At 38.6% G+C, this 25,768-nt stretch overlaps 1 protein-coding gene across 1 annotated transcript in view; it reads right to left on the bottom strand.

Annotated features, from left to right (window-relative positions):
* The window catches only part of CTNNA1 (catenin alpha 1), a 186,074-nt gene that overhangs the window by 108,902 nt on the left and 51,404 nt on the right, over positions 1–25,768 (bottom strand). Inside the window, exons 4-7 of the mRNA XM_068535961.1 lie at positions 14,623–14,789; positions 13,965–14,084; positions 5,408–5,677; positions 2,699–2,902 (exon numbers count right to left, since the gene is read on the bottom strand). Coding sequence (XP_068392062.1) covers positions 2,699–2,902; positions 5,408–5,677; positions 13,965–14,084; positions 14,623–14,789 — 761 coding nt within the window. The remainder of the gene's footprint in view (positions 1–2,698; positions 2,903–5,407; positions 5,678–13,964; positions 14,085–14,622; positions 14,790–25,768) is intronic.

Genomic DNA, 25,768 nt, shown 5'->3' with positions numbered 1-25,768 from the left:
TGCCTTAGAGGAAACACCAATGTAACTTGATAAGTGGCAACACAGGATGAAGAAGGAAGGCTCAAGAAATTACAACAAGATTTTTTTTTAAGTATGTATCTATAAAAATCATGACATGACTGAGAGAATCCAGGAAATGAAAAAAAGTAAAAATACGTGAACCTTTCTGGATTTTACCACTCTGTCGACAAAGTTCTAAGTACTGAACCGGTTTTAATTAATCCAGACTGTCTCAATTCTCCACATACCATAATTATTTATCTAATATTTTTCAAAAGAAATAATCAAAACTTAAACTGAATCATTTTTCTAAAATCAAGGTAAAGCTCAATGCAAAGATTATAAAATAAATACTCCACAAATCGCCTCAGGTTCTCCAGCTAGAAATAATCTCATCCTCCTGGCAATCCCCATGGTATTTTCATAGTACCTATGATGGCACTCCCAATAAATGTTCTGTAGAGATGCTGTATGTTTCAGAAGGGAGGGATCAGTGCTTCATTCCTCCTCTTACACAGTGCCCAGCACACTACTCTGCAGATGACCCATACTCAATATGAACTGAGGGACAGGAAGATACTGCCGGTTAAGTTCTGACTGTCACTGGAGGTTCTAAATGTTCTTGAATGCTTCATAAATAAGCAAAATCTATCCCTAATTGATTCTGCTTCTTGCAGACCCTTTTACCATTCTAAGTTTTCTTCACATGTGCTTCACTGCCCTCCTCCTTTATCCTCACTCCATCACTTTGTGACAGGACACAGCCTGATCACTGTTATGTGAGTCAATTCAAGGAAACTAAATATTTTTATCTTTAGGAGAAATGTGTTCAGAAATCATCTTCTAAAATATATTTCTGAATATCGAGAGAATTTCTTTCAAAACCCCTACCATAATCCTTAAATTTCAGCCTGACATCAATCACTGTTCTTGTTTTCACTTACATAAGAAAATGTTATGTAAGAGTGCTGTTATGGTCTCCATATCTTCCGTATAAATGAGTATCTCCCACCATTACTTACATCCATGGCACAAAATAGAAAGTACTATTTGTCTGGCATTCTGGGGAGAATCCAGGAGGTACCTCATGATCAGAGATGACTAGTCCAAGATCTGACCAACCCCAAGACTCAAGGAATATCTTTTAGACTGGTTAGGAAACTCTAGTATGGAGGAATGAGAACAGATTTATCACATACTCTTCCCCACAAAGGCTGTTTTTAAAGTGGTTTCCCAATCATAACTGCATTGGACACTTTCGTACCACTTCAGCACACGATAGTAGATAACTGATTCACATACATGCCATGAGTCTTTGTTTCCCTGAGCCAGTCTTCAAATTATTCATTTTTTTATATTTTCTGATTTTCAGGCTTATATATGGGTTTTTAAATGTGTCCCACATTTTCACTGTGACTTATCAACCGCTTTTTCCATTTGATTTAACTAAGCCTCTAATCTCATTTTTCTGAGGTAGACTGCATACGATCAAAACATGGCAATGGCTTAAAAAAATTCAATATGCTTCACTAATTTCACAATATGGTAGAAACAAGATAAACACAGGAAAGCATTCATCTTCACCCTAGGAATTCCATCATGACTCACCATTATATGTTCACTTATATGAGAATACAAGTGAACAAACAAGATGTATGGCAAATGAACAAATGAGAAAGTACCAAAGATCTTTTCGTGAAAACTATTAAATAGGGAAAAATCACTAGTGAGGACTAATTTGCACTGTCCTTCTTCCCTTTAAAATGATTTTATATAATTTTTATTTAATTTATTCCTTCTTTGCCACAGTAAAATACTGGGTATAAGGTCTAAACTACACTAACCCTAAAGCAGCATTAAATAACTGGAATGAAAGAAGTATTAGGGAAGGAAAAAAGAAGACATTAACAATACAGAAAATAAATCAACAGATACAGTATTTTCTACGGCAAAAAAATTGTCAGGTATCCAATTTCACAGCACTGGTTTTTAAACATAAACCTTAAAAATTCAAAAACTCTACTCAGTTCACCTAATACAGCTCTACTTGGCAATTACTTACTCATATAGCACTGCACATGGCTCATTCAAATAACTTCATCAACTATGAATATTTTCAGCATTCCCTTTTACCCAAAATTAGATGGCCACCTACATGTGATAATGGAATTTTAGGGGTATTGAAGGTTACTATCCCTAGTAGACACATGCTGAAATATTTAGAGGCGAAGCAATACAATGTCTGCAACTTAGTTTCAAATGTTTCATAAAAATAAAAAAGGTTGTATATGTGTATATATACATATACACGCATATATTTATACACACAAACATGCACATGTATTTACATGTTAATTGGTGAATCTAGATAAAGGGTAGATGGGTGTTCATTATATAATTTCTATAAGTTTAAAATTTTTCACACCAACAAGTTGGGCAGAAAGGGGGCACTACAGAAAGCCATTTATCCATTCCTTGAAAAATTTTACTCCACCCAAGAGTCAAGAAGCTAAAAACATACTTGATATATGTAGTTAAAACATATTTGACATGTATAGTTAAAACATGTATAGTTAAAACACCTCTTAACATGTATAGTTAAGACGCAACAATTATGGAAAACTCCTGTTACTTCAAAGAAAAGTTCTGAAAAACACCTCAGATCCAACATCTGCTATAGAAAATTCCTCTTACTCACGTTGCCCATGTACTCCGAGAGCAGGTCCTGCAAGGCCTGGCGGACAGCATTACACTCTGCCACGATTCTCTCACGCCGGTCATCACGTGTGCACGATGAATCAGCCATCAGGGCAGCCCCACTAATGATGCTTTCCAGGCGCTCCTCCAGGGAAGGCCTAAAGCGCTCCTCGCTGAAGCTCAAGGGGTCCACAATGATTTGTTTCTGCAAAGGAAGCATTATTGAATGCTAGTGTAATCTCTATTCCCTCCAATAGTCAAGAAGGTGAGGAAAGTGGTGATTAGGAACACCAATATATAACATAAAAATTTCAATGCCTGAAACAAAGTTATACTTCTTGGCAGTTGAGGGGCATCCCACACAAGTTGGTTTATGGTGGATTACTTCTCAAAGAAGACACTGGAAGCAATACTATCCAGCGGAATGGGGCCTGAATAAGGTATGATAACCACAAATGCAAACAGAAATATGTTGGCATAAAAATCATGTTCACATTACTTAATCTGAACATCTAAAGGCCAGCCTATGCAGTAATAGTAAGTTACCAAATGAGAATTACAAGGAAAATAAACATTAGCACTCTTGTTCTTTTCTATGTACAGAGAATAAAACTGCTACACGACATTAGCAGAACTGTTTGACCACAAAAAATAAATAAAAACAAAACATTGACTTCTGTCTTCAAAGTTTCAGAAAGGAATGAGTTTATAATCAATTTCAATTTTCTTCATCTTATACATTTCATTAAAGCTTATAAAAATTCAGTCTCAAATTTATCCTGTTAATTCCAAACTAGAGACTTTCTTTGCTGAAAGACCTCCAGGTATTCTGTAAGAGATGACAGCAATCTGTCCCAACAAAGCCACTCTCTGAGATACGACTGCCCGCAAAAGAATAAATCCTTCCTCTGTCTTCCCTTCACTCCCCTGACTCCACTTAAATCCAGCTTTACCACTGATGAGTGAGGTCAGGTCACAAGTAAGCTACAGGTTCTAGGTCAAACATCAACACCCTCAGGACAAGATCTACTGGCCTTCCTCAAACTTCTCCACTTGATACAATTTATCCTTACACCAATAAATGTCTGTACAAATATTTTGCCTTTAATTTTTCTTTATACGAACTATGTTCTTATTGATCTCAGTTTAAATGCCAAGTTTTTTCTCTAAAAAAAGCTTGCCCTTTTCCAATAAGTACACGTCTTCTTTCCCTTCCAAAGAACTGTCAGTTTCAAAACTAAACATACAATTCCTTCAGTTTATTATTAACCTACATTTTAGCTGATTATTTTTTTTACCAGATTAAGTTACTGCAGTATTTCTCTGGTCAAAACTGAATACACAACATCTTCTTCACAATGACCAACAGGTATGAAGAATGAATGGTCATAGAATTTTAACACAGAGTCACAGAACTTCAACAGACCTGTAAGCATTTAGTCCAACCCTGTCATTTTATGAATGAAGTTTCACTGTAGCCTTAACAGGTTAAGGGACCTCTGATAGATATTACTCAACTTAGGGCAAAATGTAATCTGTACTGCCTTGAATGAGGCCAGTACCTAATACCGCCAAATTTGAAGGGGAAAAACAATAGTGCCAGTTAATTGTAAGATATATCTTAAGAGTTTGCCATAAAGTCATTTAATGTTTAAGGCTCCAGGGTAAAAATTCAGTTCTAACATCATGGTCTTTAGGCTTAACACTGTCTTTACCCAAGACAAAGTAAAGGGGTGAGACAAAGGAAGGAAAAGTAAAGACCAGAAAAAACTGTTAAAATGCACTCCATTATATTGATTCTATACCTCAAAGCGCTCCTGCTAATGAAAGGATGCTGGTCACCTGGAAGGCAATTTTCCCTTATGTTAATTAAAAAAAAAAAAATAACATAACAATTGGTTTAAAACAACAACAACAACAAAAAAAAAAACCACTTAAAAAAATCTTAAACTGCTGCCATCTACTGGAAGCCATGAGGCATTGTGGGTAGGAATTTAAAACCATAAAACACACCCCAAAAAATTAAGATTAAAGTTGATACATAGGATAGTGTGTACACAGAATATATACACAGAACAGGTCTGGGGCATCATCTATAAAAGGTAATTATATGGCATTATGCTAAGGAAGTATTTTAATCCTAAATTTGCTTCCACTTGATTAAATTTTGTCTATTATTTAGTCATTGAGAAGAGAAGTGTTATCTAGTCAGACAAGTCAGATTAAGATGACAGCACTTCTGCTGTAGTCACTTATGATGTGTCTGTATCTCTCACTGACTGTGAGCCCCTGGAGGGCAGAACCTAAGCACACTTTGCCTCTGTATCTCCCATAGCTTCATATCTACCAGAAGGTTAAAGTCTTGATTGAAATGAACCAAATTCATAGCTTCACTAAAGAATGACCTCATAGGAAACACAAGTTGCATAAAAGAATTCAGAAGCTTAAAACTAAAAAAGAAAAGAGAAGGGAAGGGGAAGGGGAAGAGGAAGAGGAAGGGGAGAGGGAAGGGGAGAGGGAAGAAAAGATAAATGTTTTAGGCCAAGTCAAGATCAAGTAGACTGATGGTTTATAAAATTTCTTTCAACTTAGACTACAAATCTAAGTAGAAATTGAGCTTTCATGAGAAACCTTGATCACATTTCCCCAGAAATCTGTTAACTTTGAGGGATGGTCAAGAGCCTGTAGTCTCCTCCCAAGTATAACTTACATCAAAGTTATTGAGGGCGTATGCCAGCTCTCCTCCTCCTCCACCCTGGTGCTGCGAGGCATCATCTGATGCAGTAGCCTGGGCTGCATTAGAAATGCCTGTGACCGCCTGCTGCAGCTGCTTATATATCAGGTCTCTGTTGGCCTTATAGGCTGCGACATCAGGGTGCTGTAGGCATGCCTGGGATGCAGTATAGAGGATTGGAATGTTTTTCTGCAGGATTCCTCTGGCTGCAGCCATCTGATCACGATGGCCCATATCTTTCAGTTCCTACAAGAGTAAAACAAGAATATGGGTTCTACTCAAAAATTTGTCAGTGAATTCTGAAAAGTTAGAATTTCTACTAATTAGACAATATTTTCATTAACAGTCTGGCTTGAAAGTTCATCACAAAGGAAGCAGTATGGCTTAGTAGGTAAGAGTTCAAACTTTTCCAAAACACAGACATGAATTTGAATCTCCAGCTCTAATTTTTACTATTATGATCCTATTTAAACTCTCCACGCTCAGTTTCACCTTCTGTAAAATAGGAGCAATAATATTACCTCTCTTACAATTGAGGATTAAATGGAACAATGCATGTAAAGCATCTAGAACAGCACTATATAAAAAACAAAACATAAAACTGACTAGCATCTTGATTACAACTTTATAAAGATGGATGTACCTATTCCAACCAAAATAGAAAAATCAGAGACACATTTAAACACACTAAAACTTATTAAGAGGATTTCTTTTTTATTAACTTATAAAAGTTCACTGAAAGATTTTTGTGAAATTTGGGATGGGATACCACAAGTGTACACAAACTACGCAAACCAGTCAGGTGAGGATGTGGCAGGCTGTTCTCCCAAGTACAGAACATCTCCCCTCCACCATCCCAAAGACCACCTTAGGACCTGGATTATTAAGGCATAAAGCTGAGGCTCATGGACTCCATGACTTTAATCCAAAAGGTTTGTATTTCACTGTAATACTCTATAGACATGTAGTCTTAGGTGAAACTGTCCTTTTTCAATTTCCTCTACCCCATAATTATAATTCAGAGTTAAAAGGATTTGAGGTTCCTAACATGGTTTCAACTACCAGCATCTACTTGCTAAACTGGGTGAATATGCTAAGTGACAATTAAGTGATACCAATAATAAGCAAGATGGAAAGGGGGTATTTCTGGTTCCCCTATGTTACTGCAATTACTCAGAGAAAACTAAGTCTTCGGTAAATGTGGATTGCCACCACAGAAGAGAAATATAAGTGATAACCATAACTGACCACCAACTGTTCCAACTCTACTTTACGTGTGATCCTAGAATTTCAATGTTAATGTCACCAACTGAATCCTAGAGTACAAATTTAAATGTTTTTAAAATGAGTATTACATGTGCAAACAGTAAGAGAAAACTGACTTAGAAAGGCCAAAGTCAATTACTCAACTTAAAGTCTGACAGCTGTTTAATGGCTCATCTTTCTAAATGAGTTCCTAATTAAGCATTAGAACACCAAACCTCCTCCCTTTTCCTGAAACTTCATCTCACTGTATGTTTTAGGTTTGCATCTTTATTCAAACCTTGTATAATATGACAGCTTACTTTCCCTCCTAGAATTCTTTTCTCATTTGGAATCTGAATTTGCAAGCAATAGCGCACAGCACTCCAAATGCCCTGTAGCACCGTACATTAGGCTAAATATTCATAAACAGGACCCTGTGGATTTTGAAAATCAGTGATCATTTCAAGACTCAAGCTATGACAGGGGGTTGAGGCTCACCATTATGCTTAAACAGCTGGTGCACGTGTTCTGTATGGCATTTTCTAAATGTCTTGCCCTCACCACAACCTCAGGGACTTTTAAGTTTTCTAAGGAGGCATTTGCCTTTAAGCACTTAATAATGTCCTTTGTTTTTTTGGGGTTTTTTTAAAAATTTTATTTACTTATTTATTATTTATGGCTGTGTTGGGTCTTCGTTTCTGTGCGAGGGCTTTCTCTAGTTGCGGCAAGCGGGGGCCACTCTTCATCGCGGTGCGCAGGCCTCTCACTATCGTGGCCTCTCTTGTTGCAGAGCACAGGCTCCAGACGCGCAGGCTTAGTAGTTGTGGCTCACGGGCCTAGTTGCTCCGCGGCATGTGGGATCTTCCCAGACCAGGGCTCGAACCGTGTCCCCTGCATTAGCAGGCAGATTCTCAACCACTGCGCCACCAGGGAAGCCCTGTCCTTTGTTTTATAAAATGTTTTGCAATCAACTTTGGCATTCTTCCTAAGTATCTATAACCTAGATATCAGTACAACCTCTTGTAAAGGTTAGCAAAGACACTTGTGGTCACCTAAAGTTATAATAGGTGTCAAAATTACTATTCAACATCTGAGTTTCCTAAAGCCACTGCCTGGCCTGGTATGATAAACTCCTACTTTTCCAAAGACTACATCAGGTTCAATACTCAGAAATAGGACCCCATGGATTTAGAGAGTCGATGATCATTTCAAGACTCAAACTATGACAAAGGTCTAGGGCTCACCATTATGCGTAAGCAGCTAGTGTACATGTTCTGTGTGGCATTTTCTAAATGTCTTGCCCTCATCACAATGTATCTTTGATAGACTTCTTTTTACAAGTATGGGGGATATATTTTAATCTATGATGAGAATGACGGCCACCATCGTTTGTCCTAACTGCTAAGGTGTTCTATTTTCTCTCTTTAGAATTGCTTTTGCCATAGGACAAAGAAACTAGGTTTTGTTAAAATAGGAAAATAGACACTATCACAAGGCAGCACAACTTACTATAATAATGATCAATCATAAGAATTCTTTTCAAGATATATAGTCCTGATAAGTAACCCAGATTAGTGAAAAAAAGTGAGCTATTAAGCAGTGTAATAGATTACTTAGAAAATTATAGAGTTCCTTGGTCTACTTTAGCCTTCATGATACACCAATTTGACCAATCCAGTTATATTTCAAACAGACTCAGGAACAAACAGAAAACATAAAGTGGAAATGACCCCTTTCAACATAATTTGAACCAACTATCACATGCAGTGACCAAGAAACAGAAGCTAAATTCTAAGCAATCCATAACACTTTCTAACCAAGACCTGGAAATTCAAGTGAAAGTTTCCTCTCATGTCCCTCTTAACAATATAAAACTGTAGCCATAGATACTTTTTTTTTTGGCCACACCGCACAGGATACAGAATCTTAGTTCCCCAACCAGGGATCGAACTCCGTGACCCCCCCAGAGTCTTAACCACTGGACTGCTAGGGAAGCCCCCACAGATACTTTTGATCAGATGTCTTCTCTTGGATTCAAATGACTATACTTAAAGAAATGGTCCATGGTCAAACCCATCCAGTATAGGTGATTTACACATAAAACAGTGGCAGTACTATCCATTACCAATTTGTCTGTTCAGGCTTTCAGAAAAATAATCATGAAAGACTTCACAGACGAGGAAAGAAGCACGACATTTTTACCAAACCTATTTCAACAAGCTCATGTACCTGGGTGGGTAGAATGTAAACATCAAAGTATTCCATCTTTAGCATATTAGGGAGGCAGAGTTGACAATGTAAGGCAGAGGTAGTCCTCTTCACAGGAACCAGGGTGGATGCTGGCAGATCCTTACCTCTGCCATCTATTTCACCCTTACAGTCAAATAAGAGCCTGCAGCCTAATAGAAATTCAAAACTTCTAGTCAGCAAATAATATTCTAGCCCAAGAAAGTAAGAGATTATGGCCACACACAGAATCCCATTCCAGGATGGATCTGCAGTACAGCAAAATGGGTTATTCTCTCTTTAGTTAAACAAATATTTATTGAACACTACTGTATCTAGGCCATGTTCTAGGCATTAGGGATTATAGTAGCAGTTTAAACAAAATCCCTGTCCTCTGGAGCCAGACAAGCCTAGGTTCAAAACCTGGCTCCACCACTTACTAGATGAATGTCCATGCCAAATTACTTACCTCTCTATGCTACATACAGTTCCTTCACCTACAAAAACTAATATCTGATCAATTATAGGATCTACCTTATACTGTTTTTGTAAAAATTAAACAAATTCGTATTTATCAAGGAACTGTAACAGTGTTTAGCACATAGTAAACACCTTTTTAAAGTTATTCATTATTATTTTCAGCAACATCCTCACCCCCACGCCACGTTCCAGAAAAACCTTAGAGACAAATAGGTAAATCCCAGAGTGCCTGTAGATCTCATAAGGTTCAACATTTCCTCACTGGGTGGCTGCTGCTTAAATGGTACAAGGGAGGCTAAAGCATCCAAGTACACACATCACATTCAAATACTGCTCTTGAGGAAACACCCTTTTTCTGGACTAGGGCTGCCTGCAAATATAAAAGGCTTGATGAGGAGGTAAATTATTACATACCACACCTGGAAAGAGAAGGAAAGGTCAAAGGTGAAAACAGTCCAGGGTACTAAGCATACAGCAGTAGAGGAATTCTGCCAGAAAACACATGTGGAAAATTGTGACCAGTAACTGAAGGAGGCCAATGGGCAGTATCTAAAAGGGAGAATGAAGTTTCCACCAGGCTGGTACTTTAGGATAAAATGAGTTGAGTTTAATTCCCAAAAAAACCACTAGTTTATAGAAATATACACCAAGGTCCAGGCCCTATAAAAAGTCATTTTACAATCAGAAGGCACACAGGCACCCACAGCCAGCCTATTCAACAAATTCTACTGTAGGAGGCTAAGGCTAAAGGCTGAAGGTTAAAGAATTAGGTCCAAGGAAAACTATAAATGACCATGACACACTACAAACCCAAAACAAACTTTAAAATGTATCATTCAAGATAGCAGAGGGACTTCCCTGGTGGTCCAATGGTTAAGAATCCACCTTCCAATGCAGGGGACGCGGGTTCAATCCCTGGTCTGGGAACGAAGATCCCACATGTCGCGGGGCAACTAAGCCTATGCACCACAACTAGAGAGCCTGAGTGCCGCAACGAAGACCCAACACAGGCAAACAAACAAATAAATAAATAAATAAATTAAAAAAAAAAAAAAAGATACCAGCAGAAAACAGATGGTAAAATCAAACAAACTGGGCAATTCAAAGATGGTTTAGGGACTATGCTACAAAAGGTATGGGCAAAGTACAAGAAAACCACAGGCTATTAGGGCACTTAGGCCCAAAGAGACAAAACGAGGCAGCAGTTACCAGAACCCAGGAAGTGAGGTGTGGGGAGAATACCACCCAAGAGAGGCTATGACTTTTAGCAACCCAGGGCAACCAGCAGGGAGGGGTAAAACCCTATCCTCACTGTCCTCTGATCTCCTAATGGCGCTCCCAGTGGCCAACCCAACCAGAAGCCAGAGGGCAAAGAAGCCCCTGGGTGCAGTCCAGACAGGTCAGGTCCCTGGGGCAGAGAGCAGGGTGACCAAGGGCAGAAAACAGACATGGAGGTGCTACAGAAGATCATCTGACATGTTAACTAATAATTTCAAGATTTTTATGACATCTTATTTTGGAGAAATGTTTGAAATTCACTACTTTTTTTTTTTTTTTTTAAATACATCAGGGATTATGAAGGAACTCTTCATGGATTCATGGCACACAGAATTAAAACTGAGGCAGCATTACTTTCCAGTAAGTTTCTCCAGTAGCATACAAAATTCTGGACTATTATTGTGTTTATCTCAAGAACATCATCAATTTACTTATTCCACCATTTTGCAAAGATATGCAATAGTGTCAGTCTAAATGTTCTCACTTTCCTCAAATAATAGTAAGTCTTCATAAGTCAAAATCAGACTAGGTTTTAAGACAGTAAGACTATTCACCAAACTTTATTTTTTAAATATAACTAACATTCATTTCACATATCCAAAAGAGAACTTATATCAAGAATGTTAAGTAAAATAAATTGTGAACATAATTTGGCCAGCTTGCCATATTTATAAAATTACCATACTATCATACAACAAGTTCTTCTTAGGATCAATCAGCCCCAGCAAAAAGAAAAAAACTCTCTTGCACTATTGGTGGGAATGTAAATTGATACAGCCACTATGGAGAACAGTATGGATGTTCCTTAAAAAACTAAAAACGGAATTACCATATGACCCAGCAATCCCACTACTGGGCATATACCCAGAGAAAACCATAATTCAAAAAGAGACATGCACCACAATGTTCATTGCAGCACTATTTACAATAGCCAGGTCATGGAAGCAACCTAAATGCCCATCGACAAACGAATGAATAAAGAAGATGTGGTACATATATACAATGGACTATTACTCAGCCGTAAAAAGGAATGAAATTGGGTCATTTGTAGATACGTGGGTGGATCTAGAGACTGTCATACAGAGTGAAGTAAGTCAGAAAGAGAAAAACAAATATCATATATTAACACATGTATGTGGAACCTAGAAAAATGGTACAGATGAACCAGTTTGCAGGGCAGAAATAGAGACACAGATGTAGAGATCAAACGTGTGGACACCAAGGGGGAGAAGTGGCGGGGGGGGGGGGGGGGGGTGTGATGAATTGGGAGATTGGGATTGACATATATACACTAATATGTATAAAATGGATACCTAATAAGAACCTGCTGTATAAAAAAATAAATAAAATTCAAAAATTCAAAAAGAAAAAACTACTTGTGATTTATGTGATGGAACATAAGCCAACACAAGGACAAATGATAAAAGCACACTGAGCCTACACTAACTAAATTACTCAGGCAATACAACAAATCTAGCTATATTATCATGTGTAATATTAAGTACTGGAAATGTAAAACCAGGATCTCATATGTACAGATTCAGTCTGATCACATCTTACAGCTTAAAATATGAGCAACAACTACTATTCACCAACTGCCCACTGCTGAGGGCCTATTGAGTGTCTGGCACTATATTAAATACTTCACACACATTCTTTAATTTAATTCTCTCAACCCTGTGGGGTAGAATTTTATACTAATGTAAATGTAACCAAATGAAAGCTGAAGTCTCCAAAGCTGAGGCCGTCATATATTGGACATTTACAGTATTGACCCCATGTTCCTCATGCCTGTCAGAGTTCTTGCTGCATGTTCCTATTCTCAGGAAGGCTACCCCTGTCACAGACAAGAAGGCAGATCTTCATTACTCTGAGTCAGATAGAGTTAACTGCTTTCCCCTTACCAATGATTAGTAAGGAATGGGTATGTCATACAATCCATATTCAGGGCAAATCTGTTAGAGGCTTCTAGATCATTTGCTTATAACAAGAGACATATGGAAGAAACAGTCCTTTTTTTCCCTCACTGGACATATTGATGCGTGCAAATGTCATACCTAGAGCTTCTACAGCCATCCAGTGCCAGGCACACTGAAGATGGCAGTGCTGGAAAATGTCAAGAAACTGAATCCTTGATGATACTGCAAAGCCTTTAAATTTAACAACCCTGAAGTCACTTAACCTAACTTGGGGCTTCTAATTAGTGAGAATATAAACCCCTCAATGTTCAAGCAGTTTTGGAGCTGGGTTTTCTGTAAACTGCAGCATAAAATATTTTAACCAATACAGGTATTGGCTAACAATAATAAGAATTCGGGACTTCCCTGGTGGCGCAGTGGTTAAGAATCCTCCTGCCAATGCAGGGGACATGGGTTCGAGCCCTGGTCCAGGAAGATCCTACATGCTGCGGAGCAACTAAGCCCGTGAGCCACAACTACTGAGCCTGCGCGGCACAACTACCGAAGCCCGTGTGCCTAGAGCCCGTGCTCCGCAACAAAAGAAGCCCGTGCACCACAACGGAGGGTAGCCCCTGCTCGCCGCAACTAGAGAAAGCCCACGCACAGCAACGAAGACCCAACGCAGCCAAAAATTAATTAATTAATTTAAAAAAAAAAAATTCATCTTCTCAGCGCTCTTTAAAAATAAGAATAGCACAAGCTTGACCAGGACTATGGAAATTATAAGAGCTGGATGGTGACACATGCATCCCCCCTAAGGAACACACATCTAACACACAGCATCCAGGAACGGCACAGGGAAGACTTCAAGCACCCCAACAGCAAAATGTCAAAGGGCTAGCAAAGGCTGTAAAAATAAGAACACTGATCCACATACCACACAACACAAATTCCTAACACTATGAAAACTACTAATAATGAATGGTAAGAAACACTTTAAAAGTTACAAAATATGGAGGGGGAGGTACTTTCTGGTATAGAAGTAATTCCAATATGTTTTGACTGGTTTAAGGTTTTTAAAAGTTTGAATTCAACTCCACCACCAACTCAAGTTCATCCTTAAACACACAGAACAAAAGCCTATCACTTCTCCAGACACTATCACAAACTGCTAACCTACCTAAAGGAAAATTTTCACAGGAATCAAAATAGGAGCAAAACATGAATACAACTTAATTCTAACTTTATTAACAATACTGAAAGGACACATCATAAACTTAATATTTTAATGGAACTATATTAGCAGAGGAAGATAATGGTACCTTTTGAAAACTTAAGTAAAATCTATTTTTCCCACTAGGTAATAATACAAACAACTTAAATGTATCCCCAAATCATGGTTGTACCTGTTGTCTTTTGGCTGCCATAATGTTCAGCTTATCCACTTCAGGTTTCAGGGCCTTATATTGTATTCCCAAGTCCTGCTCAGTGCCAGCATTCCTCAGTTTCAAGATACCGTCTTCTACCTATAAAACACACCCCCCAAAAGAAAAATTCTCAACAATACAAGTCTGTACATAAAGAAGATCTAGAATTTTTTATTCCTTTCGACAGCTACTCACATAGCAATCCAAACTTCCTCTTCAATTTATGTGGCCCTCAAACATTTAAGCAGCTACTACATGGGAGTTTTATGGGAGGTGGGGAAGGACAGCATTATTGTGACTTCCATCTAAAAGGATACAATTTAACATATCTTGATTTCTCAACTCTGGAACTCTACCGGTACAAGGAAATGTTTAATCACTACCACAAAAAGGGAAGGAGTCAAAACAAAACCTTTTCTGCAAATTCTTTATTAGAACAAAGACAACACAGGTTCACAGCAGAGCCAGTATGATGTTCACTTGGAACAGAGGAGTGAGTGGAAATTAAAAACATTCCTGGTCCATTTAGGTAAACCAAGTTCAAAACCAAACCAAACCCTAAGAAATGTTGAACTAAGTATGGCCAGCAGCAGCCTCGCTGTGACAGAACAAATTACAGACGTAGGCCTATACTTACAACTTTCAGCTGAACAAGTAATTTGTAGACATCTGCCATGTCAGCCAAAATAAGCAGCCGGGTAACAGCAGAGAGCAAAGCTCGAGCTGCCCGAACCATGTTGCCACGCTTCACAGAAGAGCAGGGATCATCCGCAAACTCTCCAGCAGCACTCTTCATCAAATCACCTGTTTTACAGAATAGAAAAACAAACTCAGCAGAATGAACCAAATAACTGGTCTACATTTTAAAAAAATGAAAATAATTCAAACTTTGTATATTTCATGTGCAGAATTTAGTTTAAGGATTTTTATTTTTGTTGTTTTTTCTTTTTTTTGTTTTCTAGCTGTCCCTAAGAAAAGCACCTTCATACATTCCTGGTAAAAGCACAATATCTAGAAAGTGATTTAGCACTATGTATCAAGAGCCTTAAAAATACTTCTTTCCATTGATCTAATAATACTCCTTTCCAAGAAGGACCATTATATGTATCCTAATGGAAAAAAAAAAATTCAAGATTTGAATGGAAGAAAAAAGTGGATCTAATGCAATCTACCCTCACATCCACAGAATGATACAGAAACACAGCAACCATTATGTAGGACCATCATACTTCATTAACCATCACAACTACCTAATGCATACAGCTCAAACAGAAACTCACTGGTATGTTCAGTCACTGACTCACTCATTTTCCTCATAGCAAAACACTTCCAACAGCTCAAATGCTCAACCAAGCATCTAGTTAAGTAAATTATGGTAAAGCCTACAATTGACTATTATGCAAATATTAACACATATATGGAAAAAAATGTTAAAGCTTATGATGAAACCTTAAGCAGAAAAAAAAAGATGAAATGATAAATGTATGTAATCTGTGTTTAAAAAAACACAGAAAAGACTGGAGTCAAAAGACAAATCGGGACTTCCCTGGTGGTCCAGGGGTAAAGAATCTGCCTTCCAATGCAGGGGACGTGGGTTTGATCCCTGGTCGGGGAACTGAGATCCCACATGCCGTGGGGCAACTGAGCCCATGCGCCACAACTATTGAGTTCAAGCGCCTCAACAAGAGAGCCCAAGTGCCACAAACCACAGAGCCCAAGTGCCCTGGAGCCCACACGCCACAACTAGAGAGAGAAAACCCGCACACCACAACTTGAGAGAAGCCCATGGGCCACAACGAAAGATCCGCATGCCTCAACGAAGAACCAGCGTGCAGCAACTAAGACCCGATGCAGCCAAAAAAAAAAAAAAATAAATAAATAAAATAAATAATTTTTTTTTAAAAAGACAAATAATAGTTATACTAGGTTACAATCTGACTCTTTACATTATTCTGTACTTATGAAAACATTTTCTATAACAGGTATTATATCCATAATTTTTAAAATTAGGCTAAAAACATACATTTTACTATAGTTATTAGGAATATCCAATTTATACAATCCCAGCTTCAACAATGCTAAGAAGTTACTTATAACATTTCCTAGAAACTTGTAAAATAACTTATACTTTTTTGTTATGTGTTTCTAATAATAATCATTTAAGGTGCCTATCGTTTCTCTTTTCTTATAGCTGAAAGCAACTGTTGGGCCAGGGCTATGTCTGTTCCACCAGTTATACTGACAGTGCCTCTATGGTGACTATCTTTGGATTCCTGGAAAATTATTCCCTCCCTTGGCTGAACATGTCCACTTCATATTAAAGCCTAAAGGCTATTCACTCTCTCATCTCTTCCACAAATGTAAAAAAAGTGCACTATCAAGAAGCCTAGCTACTTCTTTCTTTTTTTAATTTGTTTATTTTGGGCTATGTTGGATCTTCGTTGCTGTGTGCAGGCTTTCTTTAGTTGTGGTAAGCAGGGGGCTACTCTTCGTTGCGGTGCGCGGGCTTCTCACTGCAGTGGCTTCTCTTGTTGCAAAGCACTGGTTCTAGGCACACAGGCTTCAGTAGTTGTGGTTCGCGGGCTCTAGAGTGCAGCCTCAGTAGTTGTGGTGCACAGGCTTAGTTGCTCCACGGCATGTGGGATCTTCCCGGACCAGGGATCGAACCCGTGTCCCCTGCATTGGCAGGCAGATTCTTAACCACTGTGCCACCAGGGAAGTCCCAGAAGCCTAGCTACTCCTGAAGAGACCTACCAAATTTCTCCTAGCTATCAAATTTAGTTGCAGAATGTGAGATCAGGGGGAAAAAGTTAAATTCACCCTCAGATTCATATATTAATTAGGCTAAGAAGCACAATATAGTATTAAGAGCAAAGACAAGCTCTGCGTATTTGTCAGGTCAGAAGTAACTCACAATGAAGAATTTCATAGTTAAAAGTTTTCCTGGATCTAAGATACAGACATATGACAATTATGTGGATACTTAACAAAAATGTTATTTTATGGTACTTAAAAAGACAGAGCTCAGCCATTCATTTATTTATTCAACAAATATTTGAGCACCCACTATACATTAAAGGCCAGCGATATAGTGCTCAAGAAACAGCCCAGGTCCTCATGGAGCTCTATGGAGGTGGGAAGACAGACAAGCAAACAATTAAAAGCTGATTAAGACAAGGCGCCTGTACTCAAAGGGCCCACAAATTAGGGAATATTACAATGCAGTCAAAATTACAATAGCACTGTGGACAAGGTGCTATGGGAATATATCAGGAAAAGTTATTTGCTCATGTAAGAAGTTGTCTCTAAAGCCTTGCAAAAAAAGATATTTGCTTAATATTAATTTTACGCAAGGGATATTAAATAAGAAATATTGGCCTCATACAATAAAAAGAATTCCACCTATTCACTGAGAGCTTATTACACACTAAAACAAATAAATCCAGTGCCAGGGATATGAAGCTGAGCAAGACCTACCTCTGCTTTCAAATGGTTTATAAACCAGAAAAGAAGAAAGTGATCATACAGAAATTATGTGGCATTTTTAACATACGAGCTTTAAGAAAGGCACAAAGTAGCATAGGGTCAAAAAAGGAAGCGCTAACGACCAGTTAGGGGTATAAGTGAAATGCCAGCAACAGTTTTATTGAAGGCATGGTGCTCTGAAATGGACTCTACCCTCAAAGGATAGGAAGAACTTGGGGCGGTAGAGTTAAGGGAGCTGGCACCTCAAGCAAAAGGAACAGCAACATAGTAATATCTAACATTTATTAAATGCCCACTCCATGGCACTACGCATATTTTATTTAATCCTATGAACCAACTAGAAAGTAGGTGGTATTAGCCCTTCTTTACAAAAGAGATAACTAAAGCTTAGACAAGTTAACTAACTTAACAGTAACTAACTTAACTTGATTAAGTTAGTTACTATTTCACCTAATAGTAAATGAGAGAGACAGGATTTGTAATGCTTTTTTTTTTAAACAGTTTGCCTACTTTTTTTTTTTTTAAAGGAATGTAGTTTATTTATTTATTTATTTATTTTTGGCTGTGTTGGGTCTTCGTTTCTGTGTGAGGGCTCTCTCCAGCTGTGGCAAGCGGGGGTCACTCCTCATCGCAGTGTGCGGGCCTGTCACCATCGCGGCCTCTCTTGTTGCGGAGCACAGGCTCCAGACGCGCAGGCTCAGTAATTGTGGCTCACGGGCCTAATTGCTCCGCGGCATGTGGGATCCTCCCAGACCAGGGCTCGAACCCGTGTCCCCTGCATTGGCAGGCAGATTCTCAACCACTGCGCCACCAGGGAAGCCCGTGGGTTTGTAATGCTTAATGCCTATGTTCTTAGAACCACTTAACAAGCTGGGTATACAATAAAAAGGCGTGTTTGAGGGCTGAGTTCTCTAGTCTAACTTGGAAGTAAAGGATGTAGAAGCATCAGATGATGGGGGGGTGGATATGATGATGGGTAGAAAGGCCATGGACAAACAGAGTACAAAGAAGAATCCCTGAGCCAAAGAGGGAAATCAAGGTCAACCTAACAAAAACATATATAATAAACCAGGCCAATGATATGGGTCAGAAAGCCACAGTAAGAGCCCAGGAAAGAACAGTAGTAAATTATAAATGCAGGGGTCAAATGATATGATAACCTTTGATTATTAAGAGGGAGGGAGGGAATTCCCTGGCAGTCCAGTGGTTAAGGACTCCACGCTTTCACTGCCAAGGGCCCGGGTTCAATCCCTGGTTGGGGAACTAAGATCCCATAAGCTGGGTGGCACGGCTAAAAAAATAATAATAATAAGGGAAAAGAAAGCATGGTGGAAGATTACTTAAAGGATTCAAGGTACAGCTGTCCTGAGATGGAGAGGAGGGCCAGAGCATACTATATGTGTGCACATGAACTGGGGAAGATTTCAAAAAAAAAAAAAAAAAAAAGCTGCAGCCCTTGAGACTGTGGCTTTAGGAGTAAGGGAAAGAAGACTCTGTGACAAGAGAAACAAAGAGACCCAAGTTGACAAACTGTCTAAAACAAAAAGATAAGCATTTGCAAAGGAAAGTGGTCAACAAAATCAAATATATACATATAAATCACTGGAATAGAATTGAGAATCCAGAAATACAGTGAATTAATTTTCAAAAAGGCTGCCAAGACCATTCAATAGGGGGAAAACAGTGTTTTTAACAAATAGTGCTGGGACAACTGAATATCCACACGAAAAACAATGAAGTTGGACCACTACCTCATGCCATATACTTTCAAAATAGATCAAAACCAAATGTAAGAGCTACAATTATAAAACACTTAGAAGAAAACATTGATAAAGTCTTCAAGAACTCTGATTAGGCAATGGTTTCTTAGCTATGACACCTAAAGTGTCATATATAAAGAAAAAGAGATAAAAACTGGACATCATCAAATTTTTAAATTTTTGTGCTTCTAAGGACACTATCAAGAAAATGAAAAGACCCACAGAATGGGAGAAAATTTTTGAAAACCATACATCTGATAAGGATCGACTATCCACATTATATAAAGAAGTCTTAAAACCAACAAAAAGACAAATAATCCAATTTAAAATAGGCAAAGGAATTATACCACACCTCTCCAAAGAAGATATATAAATGGCTAATAAGCACATGAAAAGATGCTCAACCTCCTTTGCTGTAAGGGCAATGCATATCAAAATCACTAAATATAATCATTCAAGAATGAAGGCAAGGAGATTGGTTCAAGATGGCGGAATAGAAGGACGTGCACTCACTCCCTCTTGTGAGAACACCAGAATCACAACTAACTGCTGAACAATCATTGACAGGAAGACACTGGAACTCACTAAAAAAGATACCCCACATTCAAAGACAAAGGAGAAGCCACAATGAGACAGTAGGAGGGGCACAATCACAATAAAATCAAATCCCATAACTGCTGGGTGGGTAACTCACACACTGGAGAACACTTATACCACAGAAGTCCATCCACTGGAGTGAAGGTTCTGAGCCCCATGTCAGGCTTCCCAACCTGGGAGTCCGGCCACGGGAGGAGGAATTCCTAGAGAATCAGACTTTGAAGGCTACCAGGATTTAATGCAGGACTTCGACAGGACTGCGGAAAACAGAGACTCCACTCTTGGAGGGCACACACAAAGTAATGTGCGCATCAGGACCCAGGGGAAGGAGCAGTGACCCCAGGGGAGACTGAACCAGACCTACCTGCTAGTGTGGGACGTTCTCCTGCAGAGGTGGGGGGGTGGCTACATCTCACCGTGAGGACAAGGACACTGGCAGCAGAACTTCTGTGGACTACTCCTTGGCATGATCCCTCCCAGAGTCCGCCATTAGCCCCAAGAAAGAGCCCAGGTAGGCTCCAGTGTTGGGTTGCCTCAAGCCAAACAACCAACAGAGAGGGAACCCAGCCTCACCCATCAGCAGTCAAGTGGATTAAAGTTTTACTGAGCTCTGCCCAGCAGAGCAACACCCAGCTCTACCCACCACCAGTCCCTCCCATCAGGAAACTTGCACACCTCTTAGACAGCCTCATCCACCAGAGGTCAGAGAGCAGAAGCAAGAAGAACTACAATCTTGCAGCATGTGGAACAAAAACCACATTCACAGAAAGACAGACAAGATGAAAAGGCAGAGGGCTATGTACCAGATGAAGGAACAAGATAAAACCCCCAAAAAACAACTAAATGAAGTGGAGATAGGCAACCTTGCAGAAAAAGAATTCAGAATAATGATAGGGAAGATGATCCAGGACCTTGGAAAAAGAATGGAGGCAAAGATCGAGAAGATGCAAGAAATGTTTAACAAAGACCTACAAGAATTAAAGAACAAACAGAGATGAACAATACAATAACTGAAATGAAAACTACACTAGAAGGAATCAATAGTAGAATAACTGAGGCAGAAGTATGGATAAGTGACCTGGAAGACAGAATGGTGGAATTCACTGCTGCAGAACAGAAGAAAGAAGAATGAAAAGAAATGAAGACAGCCTAAGAGACCTCTGGGACAACATTAAACACAACAACATTCACATGATAAGGGTCCCAGAAGGAGAAGAGAGAGAGAAAGGACCTGAGAAAATATTTGAAGAGATTATAGTTGAAAAATTCCCTAATACGGGAAAGGAAATAGCCACCAAAGTCCAGGAACCGCAGAGAGTCCCATACAGGATAAACCCAAGGAGAAACATGCCGAGACACACAGTAATCAAATTGGCAAAAATTAAAGACAAAGAAAAATTATAGAAAGCAGCAAGGGAAAAACGACAAATAACTTACAAGGGAACTCCCATAAGGTTAACAGCAGAAACTCTACAAGCCAGAAGGGAGTGGCACAATATACTTAAAGTGATGAAAGGGAAGAACCTACAACAAAGATTACTCTACCCGGCAAGGATCTCATTCAGATTCGATGGAGAAATCAAAAGCTTTACAGACAAGCAAAAGCTAAGAGAACTCAGCACCACCAACCAGCTCTACAACAAATGCTAAAGGAACTTCTCTAAGTGGGAAACACAAGAGAGGAAAAGGACCTACAAAAACAAACCCAAGGGCTTCCCTGGTGGCGCAGTGGTTGAGAATCTGCCTGCCAATGCAGGGGACACGGGTTCGAGGCCTGGTCTGGGAAGATCCCACATGCCACGGAGCAACTGGGCCCGTGAGCCACAATTACTGAGCCTGCGCGTCTGGAGCCTGTGCTCCGCAACAAGAGAGGCCGTGATGGTGAGAGGCCCGCGCACTGCCATGAAGAGTGCTCCCCACTTGCCGCAACTGGGGAAAGCCCTCGCACAGAAATGAAGACTCAACACAGTAAGAAAGAAAGAAAGAAAGAAAGAAAGAAAGAGAAAGAAAGAAAGAAAGAAAGAAAGAAAGAAAGAAAGAAAGAAAGAAAGAAAGAAAGAAAGAAAGAAAGAAAGAAAGAAAGAAAGGAAGAAAGAAAGTGAATTTCTTTAAAAAAAAAAACCCAAAACAATTAAGAAAATGGTCATAGGAATATACATATCTATAATTACCTTAAACGTGAATGGATTAAGTGCTCCAACCAAAAGACATAGACTGGCTGAATAGATACAAAAACAAGACCCATATATATGCCGTCTACAAGAGACCCACTTCAGACCTAGGGACATATACAGAATGAAAGTGAGGGGATGGAAAAAGATATTCCATGCAAATGGAAATCAAAAGAAAGCTGGAGTAACAATACTCGTATCAGATAAAATAGACTTTAAAATAAAGAATGGTACAAGAGACAAGGAAGGACACTACATAACGATCAAGGGACCAATCCAAGAAGAAGATATAACAATTATAAACATATGCACCCAACACAGGAGCACCTCAATACATAAGGCAACTGCTAACAGCTATACAAGAGGAAATCGACAGTAACACAATAATAGTGGGGGACTTTAACACCTCACTTACACCAGTGGACAGATCATCCAAACAGAAAATTAATAAGGAAGCACAAGCTTTAAATGACACAATAGACCAGATAGATTTAACTGATATTTATAGGACATTCCATCCAAAAACAGCAGATTACACTTTCTTCTCAAGTGCACACAGAACATTCTCCAGGATAGATCACATCTTGGGTCACAAATCAAGCCTCAGTAAATTTAAGAAAACTGAAATCATATCAAGCATCTTTTCTGACCACAACGCTGTCATGTTAGAAATCAATTATAGGGAAAAAAACGTTAAAAACACAAACACATGGAGGCTAAACAATACGTTACTAAATAGCCAAGAGATCACTGAAGAAATCAAAGAGGAAATAAAAAATTACCTAGAGACAAATTACAACAAACACACGATGATCCAAAACTTATGGGATGCAGCAAAAGCAGTTCTAAGAGGGAAGTTTATAGCTATACAAGCCTACCTAAAGAAACATCAAACATCTCAAATAAACAATCTAACCCTACACCTAAAGGAACTAGAGAAAGAAGAACAAACAAAACCCAAGGTTATTAGAAAGAAAGAAATCATAAAGATCAGAGCAGAAATAAATGAAATAGAAACAAAGAAAACAATAGCAAAGATCAATAAAACCAAAAGCTGGTTCTTTGAGAAGATAAACAAAATTGATAAACCATTAGCCAGACTCATCAAGAAAAAGAGGGAGAGGACTCAAATCAGTAAAATTAGAAATGAAAAAGGAGAAGTTACAACAGACACCACAGAAATACAAAGCATCCTAAGAGACTACTACAAGCAACTATATGCCAATAAAATGGACAACCTGGAAGAAATGGACAAATTCTTAGAAAGGTATAACCTTCCAAGACTGAACCAGGAAGAAACAGAAAATATGAACAGACCAATCACATGTAATGAAATTGAAACTGTGATTAAAAATCTTCCAACAAACAAAAGTCCAGGACCAGATGGCTTCACAGGTGAATTCTATCAAACATTTAGAGAAGAGCTAACACCCATCCTTCTCAAACTCCTCAAAAAAATTGTAGAGGAAGGAACACTCCCAAACTCATTCTATGAGGCCACCATCACCCTGATACCAAAACCAGGCAAAGATACTACAAAAAAAGAAAATTACAGACCAGTATCACTGATGAATATAGACGCAAAAATCCTCAACAAAATACTAGCAAACAGAATCCAACAATATATTAAAAGGATCATACACCATGATCAAGTGGGATTTATCCCAGGGATGCAAGGCTTCTTCAATATATGCAAATCAATCAATGAGATACACCATATTAACAAACTGAAGAATAAAAATCATATGATCTTCTCAATAGCTGCAGAAAACGCTTTTGACAAAATTCAACACCCATTTATGATAAAAACTCTCCAGAGAGTGGGCATAAGAGGGAACCTACTTCAACATAATAAAGGCCATATATGACAAACCCACAGCAAACATCATTCTCAATGGTGAAAAACTGAAAGCGTTTCCTCTAAGATCAGGAACAAGACAAGGATGCCCACTCTCGCGACTATTATTCAATATAGTTTTGGAAGTCCTAGCCATGGCAATCAGAGAAGAAAAAGAAATAAAAGGAACACAAATTGGAAAAGAAGAAGTAAAACTGTCACTGTTTGCAGATGACATGATACTATACATAGAGAATCCTAAAGATGCCACCAGAAAGCTACTAGAGCTAATCAATGAATTTGGTGAAGTTGCAGGGTACAAAATTAATGCACAGAAATCTCTTGCATTCTTATATACTAATGATGAAAAATCTGAAAGAGAAATTAAGGAAACACTCCCATCTACCACTGCAACAAAAAGAATAAAATACCTAGGAATAAACCTACCTAGGGAGACAAAAGACCTGTATGCAGAAAACTATAAGACACTGATGAAAGAAATTGAAGATGATACAAACAGATGGAGACATATACCATGTTCTTGGATTGGAAGAATCAATATTGTGAAAATGACTATACTACCCAAAGCAATCTACAGATTCAATGCAATCCCTATCAAATTACCAATGGCATTTTTTATGGGAACTAGAACAAAAAATCTTAAAATTTGTATGTAGACACAAAAGACCCCGAACACCCAAAGCAGTCTTGAGGGAAAAAAGCAGAGCTGGAGGAATCAGACTCCCTGACTTCAGACTATACTACAAAGCTACAGTAATCAAGACAATATGGCACTGGCACAAAAACAGAAACATAGATCAATGGAACAAGATAGAAAGCCCAGAGATAAACCCACGCACCTATGGCCAACTAATCTATGACAAAGGAGGCAAGGTTATACAATGGAGAAAAGACAGTCTCTTCAATAAGTGGTGCTGGGAAAACTGGACAGCTACATGTAAAAGGATGAAATTAGAATGCTCCCTAACACCATACACAAAAATAAACTCAAAATGGATTAGAGACCTAAATGTAAGACCAGACACTATAAAACTCTTAGAGGAAAACACAGGAAGAACACTCTTTGACATAAATCACAGCAAGATCTTTTTTGATCCACCTCCTAGAGTAATGGAAATAAAAACAAAAATAAACAAATGGGACCTAATGAAACTTCAAAGCTTCTGCACAGCAAAGGAAACCATAAACAAGACGAAAAGACACCCCTCAGAATGGGAAAAATATTTGCAAACAAATCAACAAAGGATTAATCTCCAAAATATATAAACAGCTCATGCAGCTCAATATTAAAAAAACAAACAACCCAATCAAAAAATGGGCAGAAGACCTAAATAGACATTTCTCTAAAGAAGACATACAGATGGCCAAGAAGCACATGAAAAGCTGCTCAACATCACTAATTATTAGAGAATGAAAATCAAAACTACAATGAGGTATCACCTCACACCAGTTAGAATGGGCATTATCAGAAAATCTACAAACAACAAATGCTGGAGAGGGTGCGGAGAAAAGGGAACCCTCTTGCACCGTTGGTGGGAATGTATATTGATACAGCCACTATGGAGAACAGTATGGAGGTTCCTTAAAAAACTAAAAATAGAATTACCATATGACCCAGCAATCCCACTACTGGGCATATACCCAGAGAAAACCATAATTCAAAAAGTCACATGCACCCCAATGTTCACTGCAGCACTACTTACAATAGCCAGATCATGGGAGCACCCTAAATGCCCATCAATAGATGAATGGATAAAGAAGATGTGGTACATATACAATGGAATATTACTCAGCCATAAAAAGGAACAAAACTGGGTCATTTGTAGAGATGCAGATGGATCTAGAGACTGTCATACAGAGTGAAGTTAAGTCAGAAAGAGAAAAACAAATATCGTTTATTAATGCATATAT

This window comes from Eschrichtius robustus, chromosome 2 (genome assembly GCF_028021215.1).
Source record: "Eschrichtius robustus isolate mEscRob2 chromosome 2, mEscRob2.pri, whole genome shotgun sequence".
Taxonomy (NCBI): Eukaryota; Metazoa; Chordata; class Mammalia; order Artiodactyla; family Eschrichtiidae; genus Eschrichtius; species Eschrichtius robustus.
The sequence above is the reverse complement of the archived record's forward strand: the minus strand, read 5'-3'. Positions and strand labels throughout refer to the sequence as shown.